At 33.7% G+C, this 22,762-nt stretch overlaps 1 protein-coding gene across 1 annotated transcript in view; it reads left to right on the forward strand.

The window, feature by feature from the left end:
• LOC132363311 (profilin-1-like) overlaps nt 1–22,184 on the forward strand; it is a 64,422-nt gene extending 42,238 nt beyond the window's left edge. Inside the window, exon 2 of the mRNA XM_059919064.1 lies at nt 21,599–22,184. Within this exon, the coding sequence (XP_059775047.1) occupies nt 21,599–22,184 (586 nt within the window). The remainder of the gene's footprint in view (nt 1–21,598) is intronic.
• Nucleotides 22,185–22,762: the final 578 nt, after the last annotated feature.

Here is a 22,762-nt window from a genome sequence, read left to right on the forward strand (position 1 = left end):
ATTATAAGAAATTCAAAACAAAACAAAACTGAAGTACTGCCTTTTTTTTTCTGGGGAGATGGTTAAAGATGGACATTGAATTCTACCTAGTATTTTCAAGAATGTAAGAAAAAGACACCATTTTCAAATACCATTGTTAAGCAATTTGTCAATTTTTTTTCAAAGTTCAAAATGTGCTTTCATGAGGAATCTAGGAAAATATCACTGGGGCTTTGATGACTAGCACGATAGGGAGAATTCAAACAACAAAATATCCCATGAAAGTGAGGCTGTGGACAAAGACCCTTGATGCATAAGGAACCTCGGTATGTTTCTAGGAAGGCATAAAAAAGAACATAGACTCAACAAATTAAACATAAAAAAATAAAGATATTCTAATGACTCAGGCAAGATTCTTTACATATGTCAGACATTTAGCAAAACTCTCTGAGTCTTTCAAGGCAGAGGGTACTTTTGGGATGCACTGTCATTGTTTACTTTCCAGGCCAAAGAATAATTAGGCTGAGTTTAGTTTACAGTTTAATTATCATTTTGGAAATTTTCATAATTGTAATTTGAAAGCTATATATCTTATTTCACTATAATCATCTGTATACTTTGTTACAATATATAAAATAGTTAGAACTCAATTAAAATGAAGACAGATTTATTACTACTAAATATAGTGATGCAATTTTCAGTAAAATTTCTACTGGTACGTTTCCCAGAAAGGATTAAAAGGATCTTTAGATTATTAATAACACACATGCTGAATAGAATTATCTGACTGAAATTTGATGAATATCATGCATCTAATTTTGAACAAGTCAAATTAAATTTGACTACAATGAATCCTTTTAAGTTACCTTCAAGTGTGTTTTATTCATGAAGTTGCACATCTTGAAAATTACAAAAAATATAATGTACTTGCAAATTCTATGCTTCTGCATGCAGAATAGCAAGACAACCAAGAAATTAAATCATGGAAGAAAAAACACTGTATTTGTTACTTGATAAAATCTTAAATTATTATCATAATGCAAAAATAACTTTAAGAGAACAATGTCTTAATTGGTTTATGACAATCAAATCCAAACAGGATATCTCTATAACAGTTCCATCTACCAGGCAAATGTGGCTTATACAATGTAGTTCTTCATAAAAATCATCATTTAGTGTACAGCTGGCCACAGTTATCTATTGCAGGAAAATTGTCCCTTTCACTAGCATTTATTAAGAACCTATTTACATGTGACATTTTGTTCTTGGTGTTACAAAACTGCTTGATGAAAATAATAGAAGGTTTCAAATGTTGCTGTTTTCCCCTGTGCAGCCATTGAAGGTAATTAATATTTTAGCTAGACTGAACTAAGCCATAAAGTAATGGATAAAAGCGTTTTTATTTTTGCTTTGCTCCTTATAAAATATGTTTATTGGAGGAGAAAACACAGGAAGTGCACAAACGTATAAAGAATAAAATCCACCGTACCCCTGTCATCCAGCAGCAGCCATAGTTAATAAGTTTCCAAAGTTTTGCTTTTTCCTGTTCATTTTAATATATGGGATTTTTGTGAATATCAGTCATAGCTATGTCCCATATGTAGCTGATATTCCTAATGTACTTTGATGTAAGATAGATTTCTAGAGGTGAATGTATAGTGTTAAATTCACGAGGCTGTGTAGCATGGAGCTGAGGAAACAGTCAGCAGGCGTGTGATTCTGGGTTCTGTCCCCACCTGCTGAGTAAACAAATCACTCAATCTCTCTCTATCTTCATTTTTGTATCTGTAAAATGGGAATAAAAATAGTTCCTACCTCACAGACTTGTTACAAGGATGAAACTAATTCATGAAAAACTCTTGGAATATAAATTAAATCAAGAGATGTTAGTTACTTTTTTCAGGCTCTTATTATATATTCTCAAACAGCTTTCCAGAAACAGTGGACATCCTTTTTAGAAGTCAGCTCTCCAGTAACAAGTGGGTTCACATACACACACACACACAAACACATATAGTATTTAGTGTATATAGTTGTGTGTATATAATAAATTAAAATAATGAAACTTAAAAATACCAAAATCATAACTTTTTTAACATCATAAAATAGTCCTGAAACAGAGAAACTGGAAAAGATAACCAAATATGAAGCTTAAAGAACGCTACGTATAACTAAACATAATGAGTCAGAATGTCTGTCCTTTACTCTCCCTATATTTCTAAATAAACCATAATTATATCTACATGATTTTAAATCAAGTCATCCTAACTCCTCCCCAGAGATGTCTACCCATTCGTCTGCATCAGTGCAAATTCACACCACCCAAGTATTAGAAGCTCCAGTGATTTAGAAAGTGGGCATAGAGGGAACTTACCTCAACATAATAAAGGCCATATATGACAAACCCACAGCTAACATCATTCTCAACGGTGAAAAGCTGAAAGCATTCCCTCTAAGATCAGGAACAAGACAAGGATGTCCACCGTAACCACTTTTATTGAACATAGTTTTGGAAGTCCTACCCGCAGCGATCAGAGAAGAAAAAGAAATAAAAGGAATCCAAATTGGGAAAGAAGGAGTAAAATTGTCACTGTTTGCAGATGACGTGTTACTGTACGTAGAAAATCCTAAAGATGCTACCATAAAACTACTAGAGCTCATCAGTGAATTCAGTAAAGCTGCAGGATACAAAATTAATACACAGAAATCTCTTGTATTCCTATACACGAACAACAAAAGATCAGAAAGCGAAATTAAATTTGTACTATCCTGAAATAGTCTTAACACTTTATGCCATTAAGCATGGACCTCACTCTCCATTAAGCATGGACCTTATTATCCATTATGCTACTCTCTTATATATAGAGTAACGTGGCCTTCCCCTTGTTGCTGTCAGAGGCACGCTGGGCCCTAGTGCCCTACAGGCAGAACAGTGTGTTGACATGTACATCTTCATGAAGAGCTTTGCAGAGAAAATGTACCCAAACCACACTCTCTCTCTTTCCTCCCACTCGTTGTCATTGTCACTTTTTTATCACCCATCATAGAAACTTTTCCTCTCTTGGCTGAAGATTCAGTCTCTCACACCACCATTTAGAACTGCAACAAGATTGCCCACAACACCTCATTTATCTCCAGAACACCAAAGTTTGGAAATGCCTCAACTGGGGAAACATTGAAGCCCATTGAGCTGCAATGGGGCTACATGAGGGTGTATATTATCACTGAAAAAGAGTCCTCTAAAACGTATTCACCCACACATACTGTCTGGCTTCTGGCTTCATAAGTTTTCAATACACTATATTATATGTGCCACTTAAACGGCATTGTTTAAACAAGTGTGCAAATTCGCAATATGTGTTGCAGTCCATCTATCCTTTGTCCACAATATTCACTGCTATATCGTTAGGGTTTCTTGAGGTTTCTGTACAGCAGATCTGGCTATAACCTATCACACCACTAATTTGTTTTTCTATAAAAGAACTATTGTTAGATTAATAAGACTTCTAGATTTACTAGCCTATAAATAACATTTTTTTTTGTCTAGAATTTTGGATTTTTATGGAGTCATATTTTGCCTAGTTTTAGTGAAATATCTTAAAATTATGAAGAATATGATCATTTTGTTATTCTGCCTGATACATATAGGCATCCCTATAGAAATCCAGTTCAGTCTAGTTTAACTTTCCTTAGATTATTTTAGGTCATGACACCTTTTGTACACAAAATAGAGATTTCCTACTATGAACTCCTTTCATTTAATTGTATTGATGTAAATCTAGTGAAGTTTCCAGATTTAAGAGGCAGAGAGAAATAATTTTTTATGTCCTATTTTTGAATGATTTTCCCTTGGTTGAGGAGCTTACCAAAAAAGTAAAACTAAACAATAAAAGAATGGCAAGTACAAGTAGCAATTTCTGGTACACCTGATGGATAGATTCTAGTTTGGGTATTAAAAATACTAAATCAACAAGGCTCACAGTCATGAGGAAGATGCCAAAATTCATGCGTGGGTCATTAAGTTTAATTATTTTAGTGATGAAAGGAATGGAATATATTGATTTAGAGTATATAAAGTATTCTTTATGACAGTACCCCAACTTTAAAAGGTACTTTCCCCCACAAGTGGCACTATCGTTGATTCTTCAAGAGGCCATTTTTCATTCTATAGATCCAGGTGTCTCTGATGTATAAGTTAAAATAATAACCATTTAACCCATGGGAATTAACATGTTGCTTTACATTTGCCTTATGAATTCCACTTTTTGTTCATATGTGAAATACCACAGAAGGTGAGACTACAAGTAGCAATTCATGAAAGTAAGAAAAATTTAAATCTAGAATACATATGCTATCCAGCAGAACAGATCATTGTTCATCCTCTCATCTCCTACTTGTATGCTGGAATCTACCCAATGCCATCAACTTGCTATAAAGAAAGTGACTAGCCCTTTCAGGTGATGGGATGATAGAGTGGGTTCCACATTGGACGCTCAGAATAGGCAATTCCCAGGCCAGACTTTATAGAGGGAAGTACATGATATTTAGTATTTAGAATCAATCTTTCAGCAATTCTCTGCACACTGTTCATGGGCCCATTGATCAAATCCTTGAATCATGAAAGGTAGAAGCTGATTGACATCCACAGGACAGATTGTTAAGAATTTCTTCTGCAGTAGGGCCTTTGGAAAGCATTTACATGGGTGATGGAAAAGGTAGTCTCATGTTCACAGGTTTTTTACCCCTACTCAGGCACAGAAGAACGGGCCTTGAACTCGTAACTCTTCCTTACGTAGACCTAAAGCCTTCACAGCCCATCCTGGGTTTATCCCCTGGTGTGGGAATATCTTTTCCTTCTTCAGACTCAATGTGTACGCCTTTGTTCTGCTTAAGCATGTGCATCATATGGCACCTGGTCAACCCCAGGTTATATCTGTTCCTGGTAGGGAGAGAATAGCGTCCTTTGTTTACAGCATGATGGGGTGCATGCAGACTATGGCCTTGCCTTTGCCACAGGATGACACACTGGCCATAGGGGACCAGCACCTACAACTGAAGCTTTCAAGAAGACCATCCACATATAACTTCTTAAAACCCACGTTCATATTTTTATTTAGTCCCAGACTATTTCTGTAAATAACTGCCAAAATATTACCATTTTATAGTCTATATTCAGATCATTTATCCTTGATTTAAAAGAGGAGGGGAATGAAATAAACTGTTTAATGTCCTACCTGCTAGGAATATTTCCTTTCTTTACTTTCTTTCTGAGCCAGCCCTTAGTGAACTAAGACACCTTGCAAGTCCATTTCCAGCTTGCATGAACCTATTGGGCAAGCTGCCTGTAATACACTCAGCTCTCTATTAACTTTTTTCAAAAGAAAATTTATGATTTTACGTAACAGGAAAAACTCTATCTCTTCTAAACCACTTATGTATATTTTATATCCCTGAATACATTTTCCTTCTAGCACCTATCATTGATGCAAATTTACATTTAATTACATGCTCATTTTATGGATAACAAGGCTTCTCACTAGTCTAAGGTTCCTTAGGGCAGGGATGGGTTTGGTTTATTTTACTATTGACTCTCTTGCACAAAATACTTAGCAGGGATCAACTCACATTGTCTATGAAAAAAATCATGAGTATACTAAGTTTTATTAGAAAGCAAATGATCAGCATGCACGGGAAAAAAATCGCTATTTTTTTCTCTTAACATTTCTTTTATTTATAGAATACTCTAACTTGAAAGTTGAAAAGGGTCATCATACAAGTTGCTTAGAGATAATTTTTATAATGTGTTCTGATAAAACTGCTAACCTTTCCCCTTCTTAAACCCTTGCAAATTTTCAGCCATAGAATCTTAATTTTGTAAATTTTTTTTTTACAAGAGCTTGTCTTTAATGACAGGACTTCATTTTTCGTATTTAAAAAAAATTTAGTATACTTTTTAAATTATGTAAAAATTGCAAATATGCCCATAAATCCTGCATTCTGCTTCTTTGATTGTCAATGTTTTACTTTACTATGGTACACTTGCTTAATTTTAATATTTGAAAACTAATTACATAGGTCTGGGATATGAATAAAGTTAGTCCCTCCTTTCACTTCTTTCATTTGCTATACCTCATAATTACTCATCGTAAACTGATACTTAAAAGAAATAGAATGATATTTTTTTGATCAACATCAGAGGCTATTTAGTATTTTCCATTTTACTCATTTGTTTTAAACTAATATATAACAAAGGGTTTAATAATAGTTACTGTTGGGAAATGACAGTGACTTTTACAAGAAACTTACAAACTTGAAATGTTAAAATGTGGAAGATTTAATTAAGTGCTATTCTGTATCTCTGATTATTTATCACTCTTCAAAAATGATTCACTCTGAGAATATAAATGTAGAGATATAAAATAACACCAGCAAGACAGTGGTCATAAATAGGCAGGCAATAACTAACAGCATGCCTTATTTACTCAGTATGATTTTTTACATTTTAACAAGAAAGATTATTCAAGGACAGTTGCTCTTAATCTCTATGGGATGAATCACACACTCTCAAGATTGCATGCTATTTATGGACACTTTTTGAAGAATAAATATAGTCTCTCACTAAACATTAATTGATATTAATAAAACTTAAAGTTAGCAAATCTGAAATACTGTACCAAAAGGAAGAAATATTTTCTCAGAGTTTTTTTTTCTTTTTGGCAGTGCCACGTGGCATGCAGAATACTTAGTTCCTCAACCAGGGGTCGAACCCCTGCCCCCTGCAGTGGGAGCACACAGTCTTAACCACTGGATGGCCAGGGAAGTTCCTCAGACTTTTTAAAGATAAAGTGTGTGTCACAGTGCCTAGTTCCAAAATGGGAATTAGTAAGTGGGAAAGGATTCATTTCGAATGAATGAATTTTTTTAGTGAATTTTGATATCACTGACAAATTGCTTTCTACTATTAAAATCATATGAAGCATAATACTATTTATAGTTGCATGGGAACATGAATATTGCCTTTAATAAATTAAAGTGAAGTAGGCAAATATTTTTAATAGGACACAAATGTTTCAGTTATGCAAGATGAAAAAGTTCACATTATATAATGTATATAATGGTGACTCTAGGTAACAATACCATGCTATATACTTGGAATTTGCTAAGAGGGTAGATCCTAAGTGTTCTTAGCACAAAATTTAAAAATAAGCAAAAGCTAACTATGTAAGGTAATTAGATGTTAATTAGCTTGATTGTGCTGATAATTTCACAATGTGTATGTATATCAAATCACCAAGTTATACAGCTTAAATATATACAATAAAAAACCAGAATTGCTTTTCATTAAATGACACCATAAAAAGGTGATTGCACATACATTTGATAAACCATCCTATATATAAGATATACAAAGAACTTTACAAATCAAGTAGCAAAATGCAGAAAACCTTAAAAAAACTTGGCAAAAGACTCAGAATGACATTTTGGAGAAGAGTATTTCAGAATGATCAATAGACACATGAAAAGGTACTCAACTTCATTAGTTACCTGAGAAAAGTAAGCTAAACCTTCAATGTGGTACCTGCTCTATTAATAAAAAATAAGACAATAATACTAAGTGCTGGTGAGAATGAGTAACAGCTATAAATCTAATACTCTGTTGTTCAGAGTATACATTTTTATAACCAGTGCAGAAATCTTTCTGTCAGTACTTAACACTAGCTGAACATACACAACACTGCAAGTCAGAAATTTAACTAGTGTATATACTTCAAGAGAAATATTTAAAACAATGTGTTTGTATATTCAGCAAAAGAAATGACAGAAATAGTCACAGAACCATTCTTATTACTCCCAATTTAGAAACAACTCAAATGTCCACAAACACCAAAATTGTTAAAAACGTTGGAGAATTTATAAAATAGAATACTGTAGCAATGAAAAAATTATTGCTGTCAAACAAACAACATAGATGAATCATAAAATAATATTTAGCTAATGAAATCATACACAAACTAGCAATATATATCACTATATGTATACACACAGAGACACAAACACACACATATATAGAGTTTAAAAAGAGACAAAAAGCAAAACTAATCTATGGTGTTAGAATTGAAATAGTGGTTATTTTGGGGATAGGCTAATAGCTACAATGGTACTTGTGGTTTCTTGTGTGCTAGAAATATCTATTTCTTAATGTGGAAATTTTCAATATATCATATAATTAAACATTACATATAAGATGTAATCTAATTTGATAGCCACATAGATGCATGATTATACATCAGAAGATTAGTATCTTTTGATAAAAGATACTGTGAAAGTAAATGAATATCCTAGAAATATTTTATAATACTTACAGAGTAGAATGAGGCATCTACACAAATTCAGATTGGAAATGAAGACTTAAGGTACTTATTCAAATTTTAGAAAACTTTGCATAAAAAATAGAGGATAGAATTATGACCACTGAGTTATTGTAGGAGCCAGATCTATTCCAAACAAGCAATGGCATTCTATCAGAGCTGTCTAGAAACTGACTGGAATGTTACTTGGATTCATGAGTCCCACAGTCGTCAAATTTATTGAAATAGTATCGATTTTCATTTTTAAGAGTTATTTATCCAGTCTTTTGTTTTGTTTTGTTTTGTTTTACCTTAGCAATTACTCACTGAGAATTTGTTGGTACAATATATTTTTCTAGGAGTATCCTGTAGACTGGATTTTTTCTTTAGCAAAGATGTAGATTAAATAATACTTTCATTTTTCATTTTAACTCAAGAATCAATGGTAGTCAAACTAAAGTGTGGTATATCACACTGGTTAAATTCCTGTGCTGTGAATTCAGACTTCCAGGGTTTGAAGACTCTTTCCATAGTTTCCTGGCTCAGTGATGTGTGTAAATTTATTTCAACCTTTTATTCCTCAGTTTCCTCAGCAGTAAAGTGTGGATAAAATGGTTTCTACTGCATAAAACTTTCTGAAGATCAAGCAAATTTTATAAGGTATGTATGCCCGGCTACTTTGAAAACATCAGATGTCTTTACACTGTAAGTGTTATTTTTAATGTTATTTTAATTCAGATAAGTATAAATGTACAAATTTAGATATTTAAAACACTGAAGGATGATATTTTCATATTCATAATGCTACACAGACATATATATTTGTTCAGGTATATATATAGAGAGAGAGAAAGATAGTAGGTACATGCATGTGTGTAAGAAAAATTAAAATATATCAGTGAAAGATGTTATTTATTTCAGAAGCTTAGTGATATTTTAATTATACTCACTTTATATAAAATTATACCACACTTCCTGACCAATTCAGGCATTTTGGATGTCCTACCACCCTCACTGAACCTTATTATTATGTGCTTCAAAGTTGTGTGATACTCGGTCAACAAATTTTCTCCTTTCACAACCAGAAGTTATTCAGTTACGTTTCTCATTTCATGGGTCAGTTACTTTCTTTGTTCCTATCCATGAAGGATAAACCCAAACTATCTTATTGGATTAGAGGCAGGTAGTGTGAGTCTTAACTCTGTTATGGATCTTGGTTTGTCACATGAATTGCTTCTCTTTGATACAACTTGAGCAATCTATCTAGTATGTTGAAAAATTCCATCTCTGTAGAAGAAGAAACACAATTCAGACCAAAGAGATGCTTCTCTTATTTAAAATGAATAGATGGTGGCTATTGGTGGATGACAAATGCACAGTCCATTTAAAGCTGCTAGTCAATTGTCTGTTGAAGGATAGACATAGCTGAAAAAATATATAGAGATTGTATAGTTGCACCATGAGCAATTTCTCCTGGAGTAAGTTAAACTACTAAAAGTGAATAATAGAAGCCAGAAAACTTTATTATTTTTTTTAAGTGAAGTAACAGAGAAATAGAAATCTTTCCATTTTCTAAATGTCCAAAGGAGAAAGTTTAGGTATGTGGGCTCAAAAAATGTTTGGGAAAAGCTGAAGAGGAGGCAACTGAGATGAGGAAAGATACCTCTTTTTCTCCCTCCCTCTTTCTCTCTCCTTCTTTCTCCCTTTCTCTGTTCTTTTAGGTAAAAGTCCGATTTTATTTCCCTCATATAATGATATGAACAAATTGCAGAGGTCATTTTGGTGTTGATACATTGAGAAATAATGTGTAATTCTTTGAGAATTATGTAATAATTTATTTTTGAGTAAATAAGAAATTAATTTAAAAATTACTGGCTTTGTGGTTAAAAAGTTTCTTAAAGAGTAGTTTGTGATTTTCAACATTTTTGAATATGATGTAAATGGAAATTTATATTATCAACAAACATTTATTTCAAGATAAATAAGACATGAATCATGTTGTTTGTTTCACTGCATTTCTGGAGATTCAAGTGTGACAGCAAAGAACAAACATACATGTGCACTTTCTTCAAACTTAAGAGCTATCTGAAATAATAAAATTCATGAAATAATGTTGCTCTAAACCACAGTTCTGCATCAATAGGATTTTATACAACCAATAAGAAGTAAATAGATTTCAGATGAATAAATGCATTTTGCATTTTTCTTAGAGAAATAAATAGCTTATGATTAATTTTTCCAATACAAGGAGATAAATTATTCTGGTGAGCAAATATATCTCAAAATTAGAAAAAAATGAAAAAAGTATAATAAATGTATAAATAATCACACTTGTAGTGGTAGTGAAATTTCATAAAATTAATATTAAATTCTTTATTTAGAAGTTTTCTTTTAATCCTATGCCATATAGAAAACAAATAAAATGAGTGGTGAGTTTTAGAGAAAGTAAATATTTAAAGCAGATATTTGTTTATTATTTATCATAAGCTATATAATGTCTAATTTTATTTTAACTTAGAAAGAAAAAGGAGGGATGGCACAATGCATGTAGGCTTATAGCATAGGTTTATGTATCAAATTTGATATTATATTTATATGTACAACCGATTCACTAAAGGTTTTTTTAAAATAATTATTTGCTTTTTGAGTACCATTCAGCTATATCTATACGTTACATGAAAAATGATATGTTATTATGAATTCATGTGTTATTATATATGTATACATATATATGGCAAATATTTGTCTGCAATATCAAAAGTCTATTACCCAACATTTTCTTACATACCATCTTAGAAGAAGAATCCTAAAGAAATCATAAACAAGAGCTTACATTTTTTTTCTAAGAGCCCCATAACATTTCACAGTATAGTAAGTACTTTACTAAATCATATAATACTTTAGAATGTTTTTCAGACTAAACACACACCCCAACACCTTGATCTTTCTCCTAATACAAAATCTATTACATTAAATAAATGTCTGGTTATTTGACATATTTTTCATCTACAACATTGGTTATGTGTACTTTCTCCCTATTTTCTCTATTAATGAACACTTTGGACATTGTTTTGTCTCTTTGCTTTCTTTCCTTCCACCCTTTCCTTTCTTCTTCATTTTTAAAAATAAATTTGGAAAGAGTTCAGTGTCAGTGACCTGTGCACAAACTACAAAAAGCCAAAGCCTTCTTCATTGATATCAGGAGACCAGACTGAGCCCAATAAGCATCCTAAAATAGGAGCAGGACAATCTAAGCTAAGGAAGAAAGTTGGTCACTTGATGACCTTTTTGACAGTGTGTTGAATGTCCCAGGACCAAGATTTTCCTTATAGGAAGTAGCCCAGAGAGGAAAAAAGGAGGAATCTAAAGAGGAAAAGAGGAAAGTGTGTCTCCCCAAGATATACTTACACTTAAGCATGATCCATCATGACTCTAGAACATGTTTAGCTAAAATTCATCTTCATAAATTGAGGACCATGCAAAGAACATGAACTGCATAAAGGGAAAGCAGAAGGGACAATGGCCAAGGAAAAGTAATATTTAAGTAGAAAATATAAAGTTTTATATACATTTTTATTCTTTCTTTCTCACTTCCCTTCTAACTACCTGTCAACTGTTTCCACAAGGCTTCTTGCTGACCAGGAAACAAATCCTTCGCTACTGTATTTTTCTTTCTTATTTCATTAATTTTTTCACCTATCTTCAGCATTTCCTCCACTTAATTAAATTTTTTTTAAGTTTTTTATATTTCTCTAAGTCCTTAATTTGAAGACAGAACAATATTTTTCAAGTTTTCTTATTTTGTTAATATATGATTTAAGGTTATGTATTTCCTTCTTATTTTCACTACATTCTGCTTTAATTATTTTACATATTAATGTTGAGTTCTCCTTTGATCCATGAATTATTCAGTAGACTGCTTTCAAATTTCCTAAAGCATTATATTTATTTATCCTTTTCACCATTGATTTCAAGTTAATTATCTGTCTTTACATGCAATTTCCTTGAAATGTGATACTTGTTCTAAGACTTATTATGTGGGTCATAATATCTTACAGTTTTGGAAGTCAAAAGTATGAAATCAGTCTCTCTGGGCTAATATCAAGGTGTTGGAGAGGCTGGTCCTTTCTGGAGGCTTTAGGTAAGAATCCATTTCTTTCCCCTCTCCACCTTCTAGATATCACCTGAATTCCTTGGCTCATTGCCCCTTTTTCCATCTTCAAGTCTAGCAGCCTAGCATCTTTAAATCTCTCTTAGACTCTTTGACTTCTGCTACTGTCATACTATCTTCTCCTCAAATGGTGACTCTCCTGATTCTTTCCCTTATTATATTGAGTTCACCTGATAATCCAAAATAATCTTCACATTTCAAGATCTTAATTTAATCATATCTGCAAAGTCCTTGCCATGTAAGGTAATCCATTTTTTAATAAGTTCTGAAGTTGGGATGTGAAAATCTTTGGTGGCAGCAGTATTTTACCACATATGCATTCTCTAAATATTGATGGCAGGATTCTATGTATGTCTTCAAATCAAGCTTGGAGTAAGATTTCTGGGAATCAAGAAAGTTGAGACCTATAAATTTGACTGAACTATCCTTTCATGTGAACAGGAAAAATTTCCCTCTGAGAATAGTAGCAAATTATTTCAGTGGAGTATACTTACTGTGATTTTTTTTCTGCTTAATTAAGAGGGTAAACTCCAGTGGGTCCAAATTGGTCACTCCATGGTCACTTCTAGGTATCATCCAGTGTTTAATTCTGGCATGCTTAAAAGCAGCAGCAATGCCTAAGGCTTTCCAATGGGAAGACAACTGGAATAGATCTTATAATGTTAAAATAAACAAAATGAAAGTATGATCCTGCTACCTATGAGAGAATCATTCAGGATGCTGAATGGAATGGAGAGTGATCCAAAGCCTACTTTGATTCTTCAGTGACTGATAATCTTCAAATTTCTAGCCAGATGTTGATCAGTTTCCAAGGGAGACAGTAAAGATGAGAGCTGATTTAACTCTCACTGACCTAGCCCTCCTCATTCAGGCTAAACACAGGGACTACTAACAAAACCATTGTATCATTAATTAATCACATATAAAACTTAACAGAGAATTGTGAACTCAAAATGTTATTTTATGTAAGCTAAATGGTTCCATAAAAATTAATAAACAGATAATAATGGTACTTGGAAAACAATTTCTCAAATATGTTTTATGTGTCCCAACTAGGAGTCATCTAAGCAAATCAAATTACTCATTTATATTTTATCAGAAACTATCATTAATAAAATAATACAAAGAGCAATTTCTTTGTGAAACTTGTCTGTTAGAGTTAGATGAATTTATGAAAGAGGTTTGGCAAGGTAAGCATGACTGTCTTGCCTAAACATGTCTATATCAATTTGAAAATGAGGGTGGATGGTGTATATCCCAGTCTGTGTCCGAAGCCCAAGAACCAGTTGTGCCAATATCTAACTTCAGGAGAAAATGGATGTCTTAGCTCAAGTAGAAGGACAGATTCACCCCTCCTTCCCCTTTTTGTTCTATTCAGGCCTTTAGTAGGTTGGATGATGTCCATGCATTGGTGAGGATGAGCTTCTTTGCTCAGTCTACTGATTCAAATACTCACACTAAAAGGCAAAAAAGCATTTTGAAGATACAGAAAAAGCACCAGAACCAGACTCAGATATGGAAAGGTTGTTGGAATTATCAGAGTTAATTTAAAACAACTATAATTATTATGCTAAGGGGTCTAATGGATAAAGTAGGCAGCACGCAAGAGTATATGGGCAATGTAAGCAGAGAGAAGGACATTCTAAGAAAAGATTTATTTGAAAAAAATGACTGAAAATTTCCCAAGTTAATGTCAAGCACAAACCATAGATCCAGGAATCTCAAAGAACACCAGGAAAGAAAGATGGCAAAAAAATTTACTCCTAGGCATATCATAATTAAACTGCAGAAAATCAAAGATAAAGGAAAAATCTTGTAAGAAGACAGAAGAAATAAACACCTTGTCTATGGAGGAGCAAAGATAAGAATTACATTGGACTTCTCATCAGAAACCATTCAAGCAATAAGAGAGTGGAATAAAATATTTAAATTACTGAGAGAATAATAAAACCATTGAATGGTATTCTGTATCTTGAGAAATTATCCTTCAAAAGTGCAGGACAAATAAGACTTTCTCAGACAAAAAAAAATAATTGCACAGATTTGTTGCCAGTAGACCTGCGTTGGAAGAAATGTTAAAGGAAGTGCTTTGGAGAGAAGGGCATTGATATAGATCAAAAATTTGTATCTACTTTCAAAAAAGGAAAAGCATTGGAGAAGGAAAAGTGAGGATAAATAAAAACTTTCATTTTTCTTATTTTTAATTGATTAATTGTAATTGATCAGATAACAGTTCAAAATAATAATAGTAACAATCTATATAATTATATATCTTTATGGGTATATATAATACCTCACGATACAAGAGATAGGAGGAAGGGATTAGAAATATTTTGTTATTATACAGTACTCACACTACCCATAAAATGGTATATTGTTATTTGAAAGAGGTCTTGAATTAATTTAAACATATTTCACAAAATCTCTGGCAACAAAGTTTAAAAAAGTATAACTGATATGCTAAAAAACAAGAGAAAATCAAAACACATAAAAACCTCAATTAAAAGTATAAGTGGAAGAAACTCAGTGGAAGATAAAAATAGAAGCAAAGAACAAGGGCAAAAATAGAAAATAACACATATAGTAGATATTAATCCAACCATATCAATAATCATTTTATATGTCAATAGTCTAAATATAGCAACTGAAAGGCAAATATTCTCAGAGTGAATAAAAAAACAATACCCCATTATATGATGTCTATGAAAATTAGCCTTAAATTTAAAGACACATATTTTAAAAATACAGGGATGGAGAAAGATATACCGTGCTAACACTAATCAAAAGTAAGCTGGAAGTAGCTTTATTAGAGACAGAGAAGACATAAGAGCAGGAAATTTACCAGTGACAAAGAGGGGTATTATATAATGATAAAGGGGTCGATTCTCCAAGAAGCCGCAAGAATCCTTAATCTGTATGTGCCTAACAATAGAGCATCAAAACACAGTAAGCAAAAGCTGAGAGAATTACAAGAAGAAATAAATTAATCCATTCTTATAGTTAAAGACTCAACACCACTTTATCAGAAATGGACAGATCCAGAAGGCAGAAAATCAGTAAGAATACAGAGGAACTCATGAGTATCATCAAGCAACTGGGTATAATTGTCATCTAGGACTATGTTTTCCAACAACAACAGAATGCACATTTTCTCAGGCTCACGTAGAACATACACCAAGGTAGATCACATTATGGTCCGCAAAATACACCTTAACGAATTTTAAAATATGGAAATTACACAATGTAAGCTTTCTGATCACAATGAAATTAAGCTAAAAATCGTTAACAGAAAGAAAACTGGAAAATCCCTAAATACTTGAATATTAAACAACACACTTCTAAATAACACGAGTCAAATAAAAATTTTCAAGGGAGACTAAATATATTTTGAACTAAATGAAAATGAAAACTTATCAAATTTGTGGGATGGTCAAAAGAAACAAACAGACCAGACATTTCATCAAAAAAGATATACAGGTGACAAAAAAGCATATGAAAAGATGTTCCACATCACATGGCATTAACGAAAAGCAAATTAAAATAATGAGATATCACAACTAGCCTACTTAGAATGGCCAAAATCCAGAATACTGACAACAAAAAATGCTGGTACAGTCCAACTTGTCTGGCCTCCAAGCTCAGCTGATGGGGCTGAATTTTTTTAGGATGACCTTACTTATATTTCCATTTGTTGGCTTGATATGTATTGGGGCGATACGTGTCATCCAGCAGGCTAGCCCAAGAACAGAAAGAGAGAACTACTTGAATGTGCAAATGCTTTTCAAGTCTCTGCATGTATCACATTTGCTTTTGAGTCATTGTTCAAATCTGGTTATCTGACAGAGTCATCACTCAAGAGGCAAGAAAATATGCCCAACCTATTCATAGGAGGAGCTGCAAAGTCACATTGTAAAGGGCACACAGACAGAGATGTGAAGAATTGTGGTCATTTTCTCCATTTACCACAATTGCAAGCTTGCTTTGTCGTTTAATAGATATGTAGTAGATACCTTGCTTTGTAACTTTAATACAAATTAAAATAATTTGTGATAATTTCTTCTGTCTTTTTTTTGTTCTTGTATAAGTAATAACTACCTATATAAAAAATAATGCTTATATATTCTTCTCTCTACTGGTATGACCTCATACTTATTTTTATTCTCTTAATCCATTTATCTTAATAAGACAGTGTTAAGTAATAGCAATGATGGCAGAAATGAATGACTTCATTAACTACACACACAAATATATATCATATTTGGAATGATCAAGCTACTTTACTGGAAATATTTTCATTTCATCAGAATTGATTCATTTTGTATTCATATTTTCCATGCACAAAAAGATGAAATCATTGAGTGAAAAGGAAATTTCTACAAGCCAGAAAAGACACTCATATGGGCAAATGCAATCACTTTATTTTTTGTACTGTCTCATTTAAATGCTTATAATTTTAATAAATAGCTTATGTTTGATATTTTTCTCAGTTGTTGCTAAATAACATGTCACTGTGAAAGATAAATGCATTCCATAAATATTGAACTGTTTTATTTAATTACATTGGGCAATCCTTAAATTATGTTTTACTATCTTAAAAGCTAGTAAATACATTGTGCTAAGAATGACCAACGAAAATAAAATATTTCTTAATTTTCTTTGAAAAATATATGTTTGTGTCAGAATTTCTGCTCTTAGCTTAAGGAAGTTTCATTATTATAGTGTCCTCTTTACACACAATTTGTCTTGTTAAAAATGCATAAGCTAATATATCATATAAAGAATTCATAATATCCACGAAATATTGTAATTGAAATAAATAGAATGGGATGCCAGGGTCAAAGATTAACAATATAATTAGTTGTTCAGTCCATCATTCATCTCATTAAAAATACCACTTTAATGAAAAATATATAAGTATAAAATTTCACAAAATGGTGATATATTTTAGATTGATTTATTAGATAGAAATTTTCAAATTATTATTTAAAGAAGTTGCTGAAATGTTTTACCAAATAAGCAACAACAATAAACTCATTTCTTAAATATCATTGAAATGTCATTCTTATACCGTGCTTGGTTACATAATTAAAAATTGAAGAATCCCAAACCTATAAATCCTGGGTACCAATAAGATTAACCTTCACTGACTCACTGTCTACCCCAATCCACTCTATGTATGTATTATGTTATCTCGAGTCCTGGGGCAATAACTATATGAGATCACAAGAGCAGGGAGCTTTAGCAGTTTGAAACTTAAGACAATTTATTTTATTTAAAGCACTCCGAAGCTTTGGGTCTCAGGCATTGTCCAGGCCATGACTCTAACATACAAATATGAAAAGTGAAGAATTCAGGATGAGATGATATCTAGCTCCTATAGTCTTCCTATAGATTCGTTTCCATGGAATGCTCTAAGTAAAACTAAAGTCTGGAAACAGGTTAATATACATTTTTCTTAAGTCAATTAGGAAGAAAATAGACAAAGCCTATTCAGGCAAAGCCATCCTCCTTTGCTTGATAATAAAGGAGGTAAGAGAATGTTTACATCAATTCTCAGACTCATAATTACTGATACACATAAACTTCAACCATGTTGTATAATTACGGCATGTTCCTTGGCAAAAGAGGAAGGAAGAAAACTTCCCTAGTGCTATAAGGATGGTAACAAATTCAATATCTCTGGGATTAAGAATATGTCTTAGGGCTTCCCTGGTGGCGCAGTGGTTGAGAATCTGCCTGCCAATGCAGGGGACACGGGTTCGAGCCCTGGTCTGGGAAGATCCCGCATGCCGCGGAGCAACTAGGCCCGTGAGCCACAACTACTGAGCCTGCGCGTCTGGAGCCTGTGCTCCGCAACAAGAGAGGCTGCGATAATGAGAGGCCCGCGCACCGCGATGAAGAGTGGCCCCCACTTGCCGCAACTAGAGAAAGCCCTTGCACAGAAACGAAGACCCAACACAGCCATAAATAAATAAATAAATAAATAAATAAATAAATAAATAAATAAAAATTTAAAATAAAAAAGCTTTGACAGGATCAAGGAGAGCCACTAGTAAAATAACAGAACTCTGATATCATTTATATGTGGAATCTAAAAAAATGAGACAAAAGAACTTATTTACAAAAAAAAAAAAAAAAGAATATGTCTTAGTTGTTCCTATTTGGCTAACCCAAATATTATTATTTTTTGCTTTAATATTCTTGCCCAAGCCAATAAGAGAATGAATGCACTGGGATGGTTCCTATTCACTAATTCGAAGGTGTAGACTATGTATCCTAGAGGAGAAAGACTGGAGAAATGTACTGATGATGAGGGAAAAAAAAGGTAATGCAAAAAATACCCAGAGACTGAGTATTTGTCAGGATCCAGGGCCGAGAACAGAGCCAGGTTTTGTACCCACACTCAAGGTCAGCAGCATAACCTCTGAAAGAATAGCCCACAGTTTACCTAGGGTAGTTAGATCCTAGGTATTGAAATACAACCATTTTGAAGATTTTTCTGTTCAATCAAGGAATGACAGGATAAAGAACCACTGGTTTTCAGATTTGGGAAAGGGACTCAGAAGATTTCATGATAGACTAGAAATGAGACTTTCCCTGTTGTCTCTAAGCATGGGGGCAGGACTCCCACATTTCCATGTGACCTTGAGAAAGGGGTATGTTCCAATTCCCAGGTGCATTAATTTACTATTGCAGTTGTAACAAATTACAACAAACCTAGCGTCTTAATACAGCACAAATTTATTAAAGTATAGTGCTGGAAGTCAGAAGTACAAAATCAGTCTCACTGTCCAAAACTAAGCTGTTAGAAGAGCTAATTCATTCTGGAGGGTGCAGGGGAGAACCTGTTTCTTTACCTTTCCCGGCTTCCAGAGGCTGCCCTTATTTCATGACTTGTGACTCCTTCCTACATATTGAAAGCCAGCAGCAATGTAGCATCTTCAAATCTCTCTCTGCTTCTCGCATCACATCACCTTTTTCTCTTTGCTTCTTAATCACATTGCCCCTGTGTCTCCTTCTTAAAAGACCCTTTGTATTACTTGGGACCCATCCAGAAAATCCAAAATAATCTTCCTATCTCAAAATCCTTAATCTATGCACATCTGCAAACTCTTATGCCATGTAAATTAACATATTCACAGGTTCCAAGGATAAGGTCATTGATGTCTTTCGGGATTTTATTCAGTCTATCACACCAAGGATATTAAAATTATTACTATTTTCACAGGAGAAAAATCGAGAAGGGAATTTAATTTGAATAAATTATTTCTTAAAAGTGGACTTTCCTGGCACCCATTTGTTTATAAACTAAATTCACCTTCATATCATTTATAGTTACAGGCCAGTCTATATTTCTGTTTATATTTAAAAGTGCTACCAAGTTTAATTATTAATAATTTTCCTTTGAATAACCTATATTTGATGGTAACAGTACTTTCACTAGAGTTTGGAGTTTATTTCTGCTTTTATTTCTATCATCAATTTTTTATTTATTTAGTGTATTTTCCTTTTTAATAATTTCAGAAGCTATGATTTATAGTCTGTTATAATTTTTAATTATACATAAAATACATACCTGTCATAAAATTAAAATGTTAAAATAATCACTAAATCCCTTTGGTTATCACTCAAAATGAGTGTATTTAATATATTCAGAATAATTCTGTGCAGTATTACTAACTTGATTTTCCCATGCACAGTATTTGATAGTGATTATTCCATGTTAAAATATTGTCATTGTCTGAGTTGTATTTCACCAAACTTTGTATGTTGAAGTCCTAACCCCATGTACCTCAGAATGTGACTGTATTTAGAATCTTAAAAAGGGGTAATTAAGTTAAAATGTTGTCATTGAGGTGGGCCCTTATAAAAAGAGGAAATTTGGACCCAGACACATACAGAAGAAAGACCGCGAGAAGATAAAGCAAGAAGATGGCCATCTATAAGCCAAGAAGAGAAGTCTCAGAAGAAAATAAATCTGCTAATACCTTGATCTAAGACTTTTAGCCTCCAGAACTGTGAGAAAGTAAATTTCTGTTAAGCCACCTAGTCTGGGGTACTTTGCTATGGCAGTCCTAGCAAATGAATACAAACATTAATATAAATTTTACTGATTTTAACAGTATGTAGTATACCATACTATGGTATACATCATTGTTTATACCTCTATGACTATTGATAATTATATACATTTAGATAATCTAAATGGTCAGGTGCTTTAAACCAAGAGTTCTAACTTTCACGACAACTGGCCTACAGAGATGAGTTAATGATTACTATTTCACATATTATTTGATAGTTTCTAAAAGCTGATAGTTTTTTTTTTTTTCTATTTTATTTTTCTTTGAGAGTAATGTCTACATTTTCCCACATCAAAGCAAATATCCATGTACTCTGTACAGGTTTCTATAGTTTGTGTTAAGACCAAGGCCAGTTTACACTAGTTGACATTTCTCTCACTTCTTTACACATTCTTCACTTTAAAATACCTCCTAATATTCTGATTTGTTTTTGTTTCAATTCCAGGTCTTAGATTTGAATTTTTCTTCATATTACATGTCTGTTGGGTATTTTATCAAAATATCAGGAAGAAGATACAGTAAATGCCTGAGTTCAAAATATCTTGAAAAAATCGAACAACTAAATAATTTTTAAAACAATAATGAAGTAATAAACTAATATACAAGTCATATAACCACATTTTTATTGCTCTGTTAAAATTACGTTTACTCAAATTATTCTCTTATAAAACCAATCTACCAGAATGCATGCAACACCAAGTTGTCAATAAAAAGCTGAAAATTTTCCTTAAACACCAATGATTTGAGTAAATAGCCAAGTATAGAATATTGTATTTTATTTCAGATATTTGTCTTATATTTAATGGATGCTTAAGAAATTTGTTTGTTTGTTTGTTTTTGTTTTTGTTTTAAGAAATTTTTAAAATGCCCTTCAATTTTGAACACGTTAGGAAGAAGAAAAATATAATTACTTTTAAACTGCGCAGACACCCATAATTTATACAGTATTCCTGCAAAATGTTGTTTTTAAATTTATTGGTATGAAGTTGTTACCATCCTTCAATTCAAAAGTAATGCAGAGGAAGTGGCGGTGCGAGGGCTGCGGCACAGCTAGCAGAGCCGCGGTCTGGACCGCAGCGCGTGCCCGAAGCTCTCTGCCTTCCCCCGCCCGCCAGCCCGAGGCAGCCCGAGCCCAGCCCGCGGCCCCAGCAGCAGCCCCGAGAGCACCCCAGTAGCAGCGCCGTGGCCGCGTGGAACGTCTACAACGACAACCTCATGGCGGAAGGGACCTGTCAGGACGCGGCCATCGTGGGCTATAAGGACTTGCCCTCCGTCTGGGCAGCCGTCCCCGGGAAAACCTTCGTCAACATCACGCCAGCTGAGGTTGGTGCCCTGGTTGGCAAAGACCGGTCAAGTTTTTACGTGAATGGGCTAACGCTTGGGGGCCAGAAATGGTCTGTGATCCAGGACTCACTGCTGCAGGACGGGGAATTTACCATGGATCTTCGTACCAAGAGCACCTGCAGAGCCGCCGCCTTCAATATCATTGTTGCCCTGAATGCCAAGACGCTAGTCCTGCTGATGGGCAAAGAAAGTGTACAGGGTGGTATGATCAACAAGAAATGTTATGAAATGGCCTCCCACCTGTGGCGTTCCCAATACTGACCTCGTCTGTCCCTCCCCGCCCCCCACTCCCCACTGCTTTTGCTCGCCTCTCCATCCGACACACACGTACACCATTTTTATTTTGGGGGCCATTACCCCACACCCCTTATTGCTGCCAAAACCACATGGGCTGGGGACCCGGGCAGGAAGGACAGACACCCTTCCCCCAACCCATGCCCCTCCTGTATGTGGTTTGAAAACTCTTCTGTTTTGGGTTTTTTTTTTCCCAATAAAAAAGATTATACTAAAAAAAATAATAATAAAAATCCAACTGTACCCGTATATGTCTTTTTTTTTTTAAACATCTTTATTGGAATATAATTACTTTACAATGGTGTGTTAGTTTCTGCTTTATAACAAAGTGAATCAGCTATACATATACATATATAACCATATCTCCTCCCTCTTGCATCTCCCTCCCACCCTCCCTATCACACCCCTCTAGGTGGTCACAAAGCACCGAGTTGATGTCCCTGTGCTATGCAGCTGCTTCCCACTAGCTATCTATTTTATATTTGGTAGTGTATATATGACCATGCCACTCTCTCACTTCGTCCCAGCTTACCCTTCCCCCTCCC

This window comes from Balaenoptera ricei, chromosome 3, assembly GCF_028023285.1.
Source record: "Balaenoptera ricei isolate mBalRic1 chromosome 3, mBalRic1.hap2, whole genome shotgun sequence".
NCBI lineage: Eukaryota > Metazoa > Chordata > Mammalia > Artiodactyla > Balaenopteridae > Balaenoptera > Balaenoptera ricei.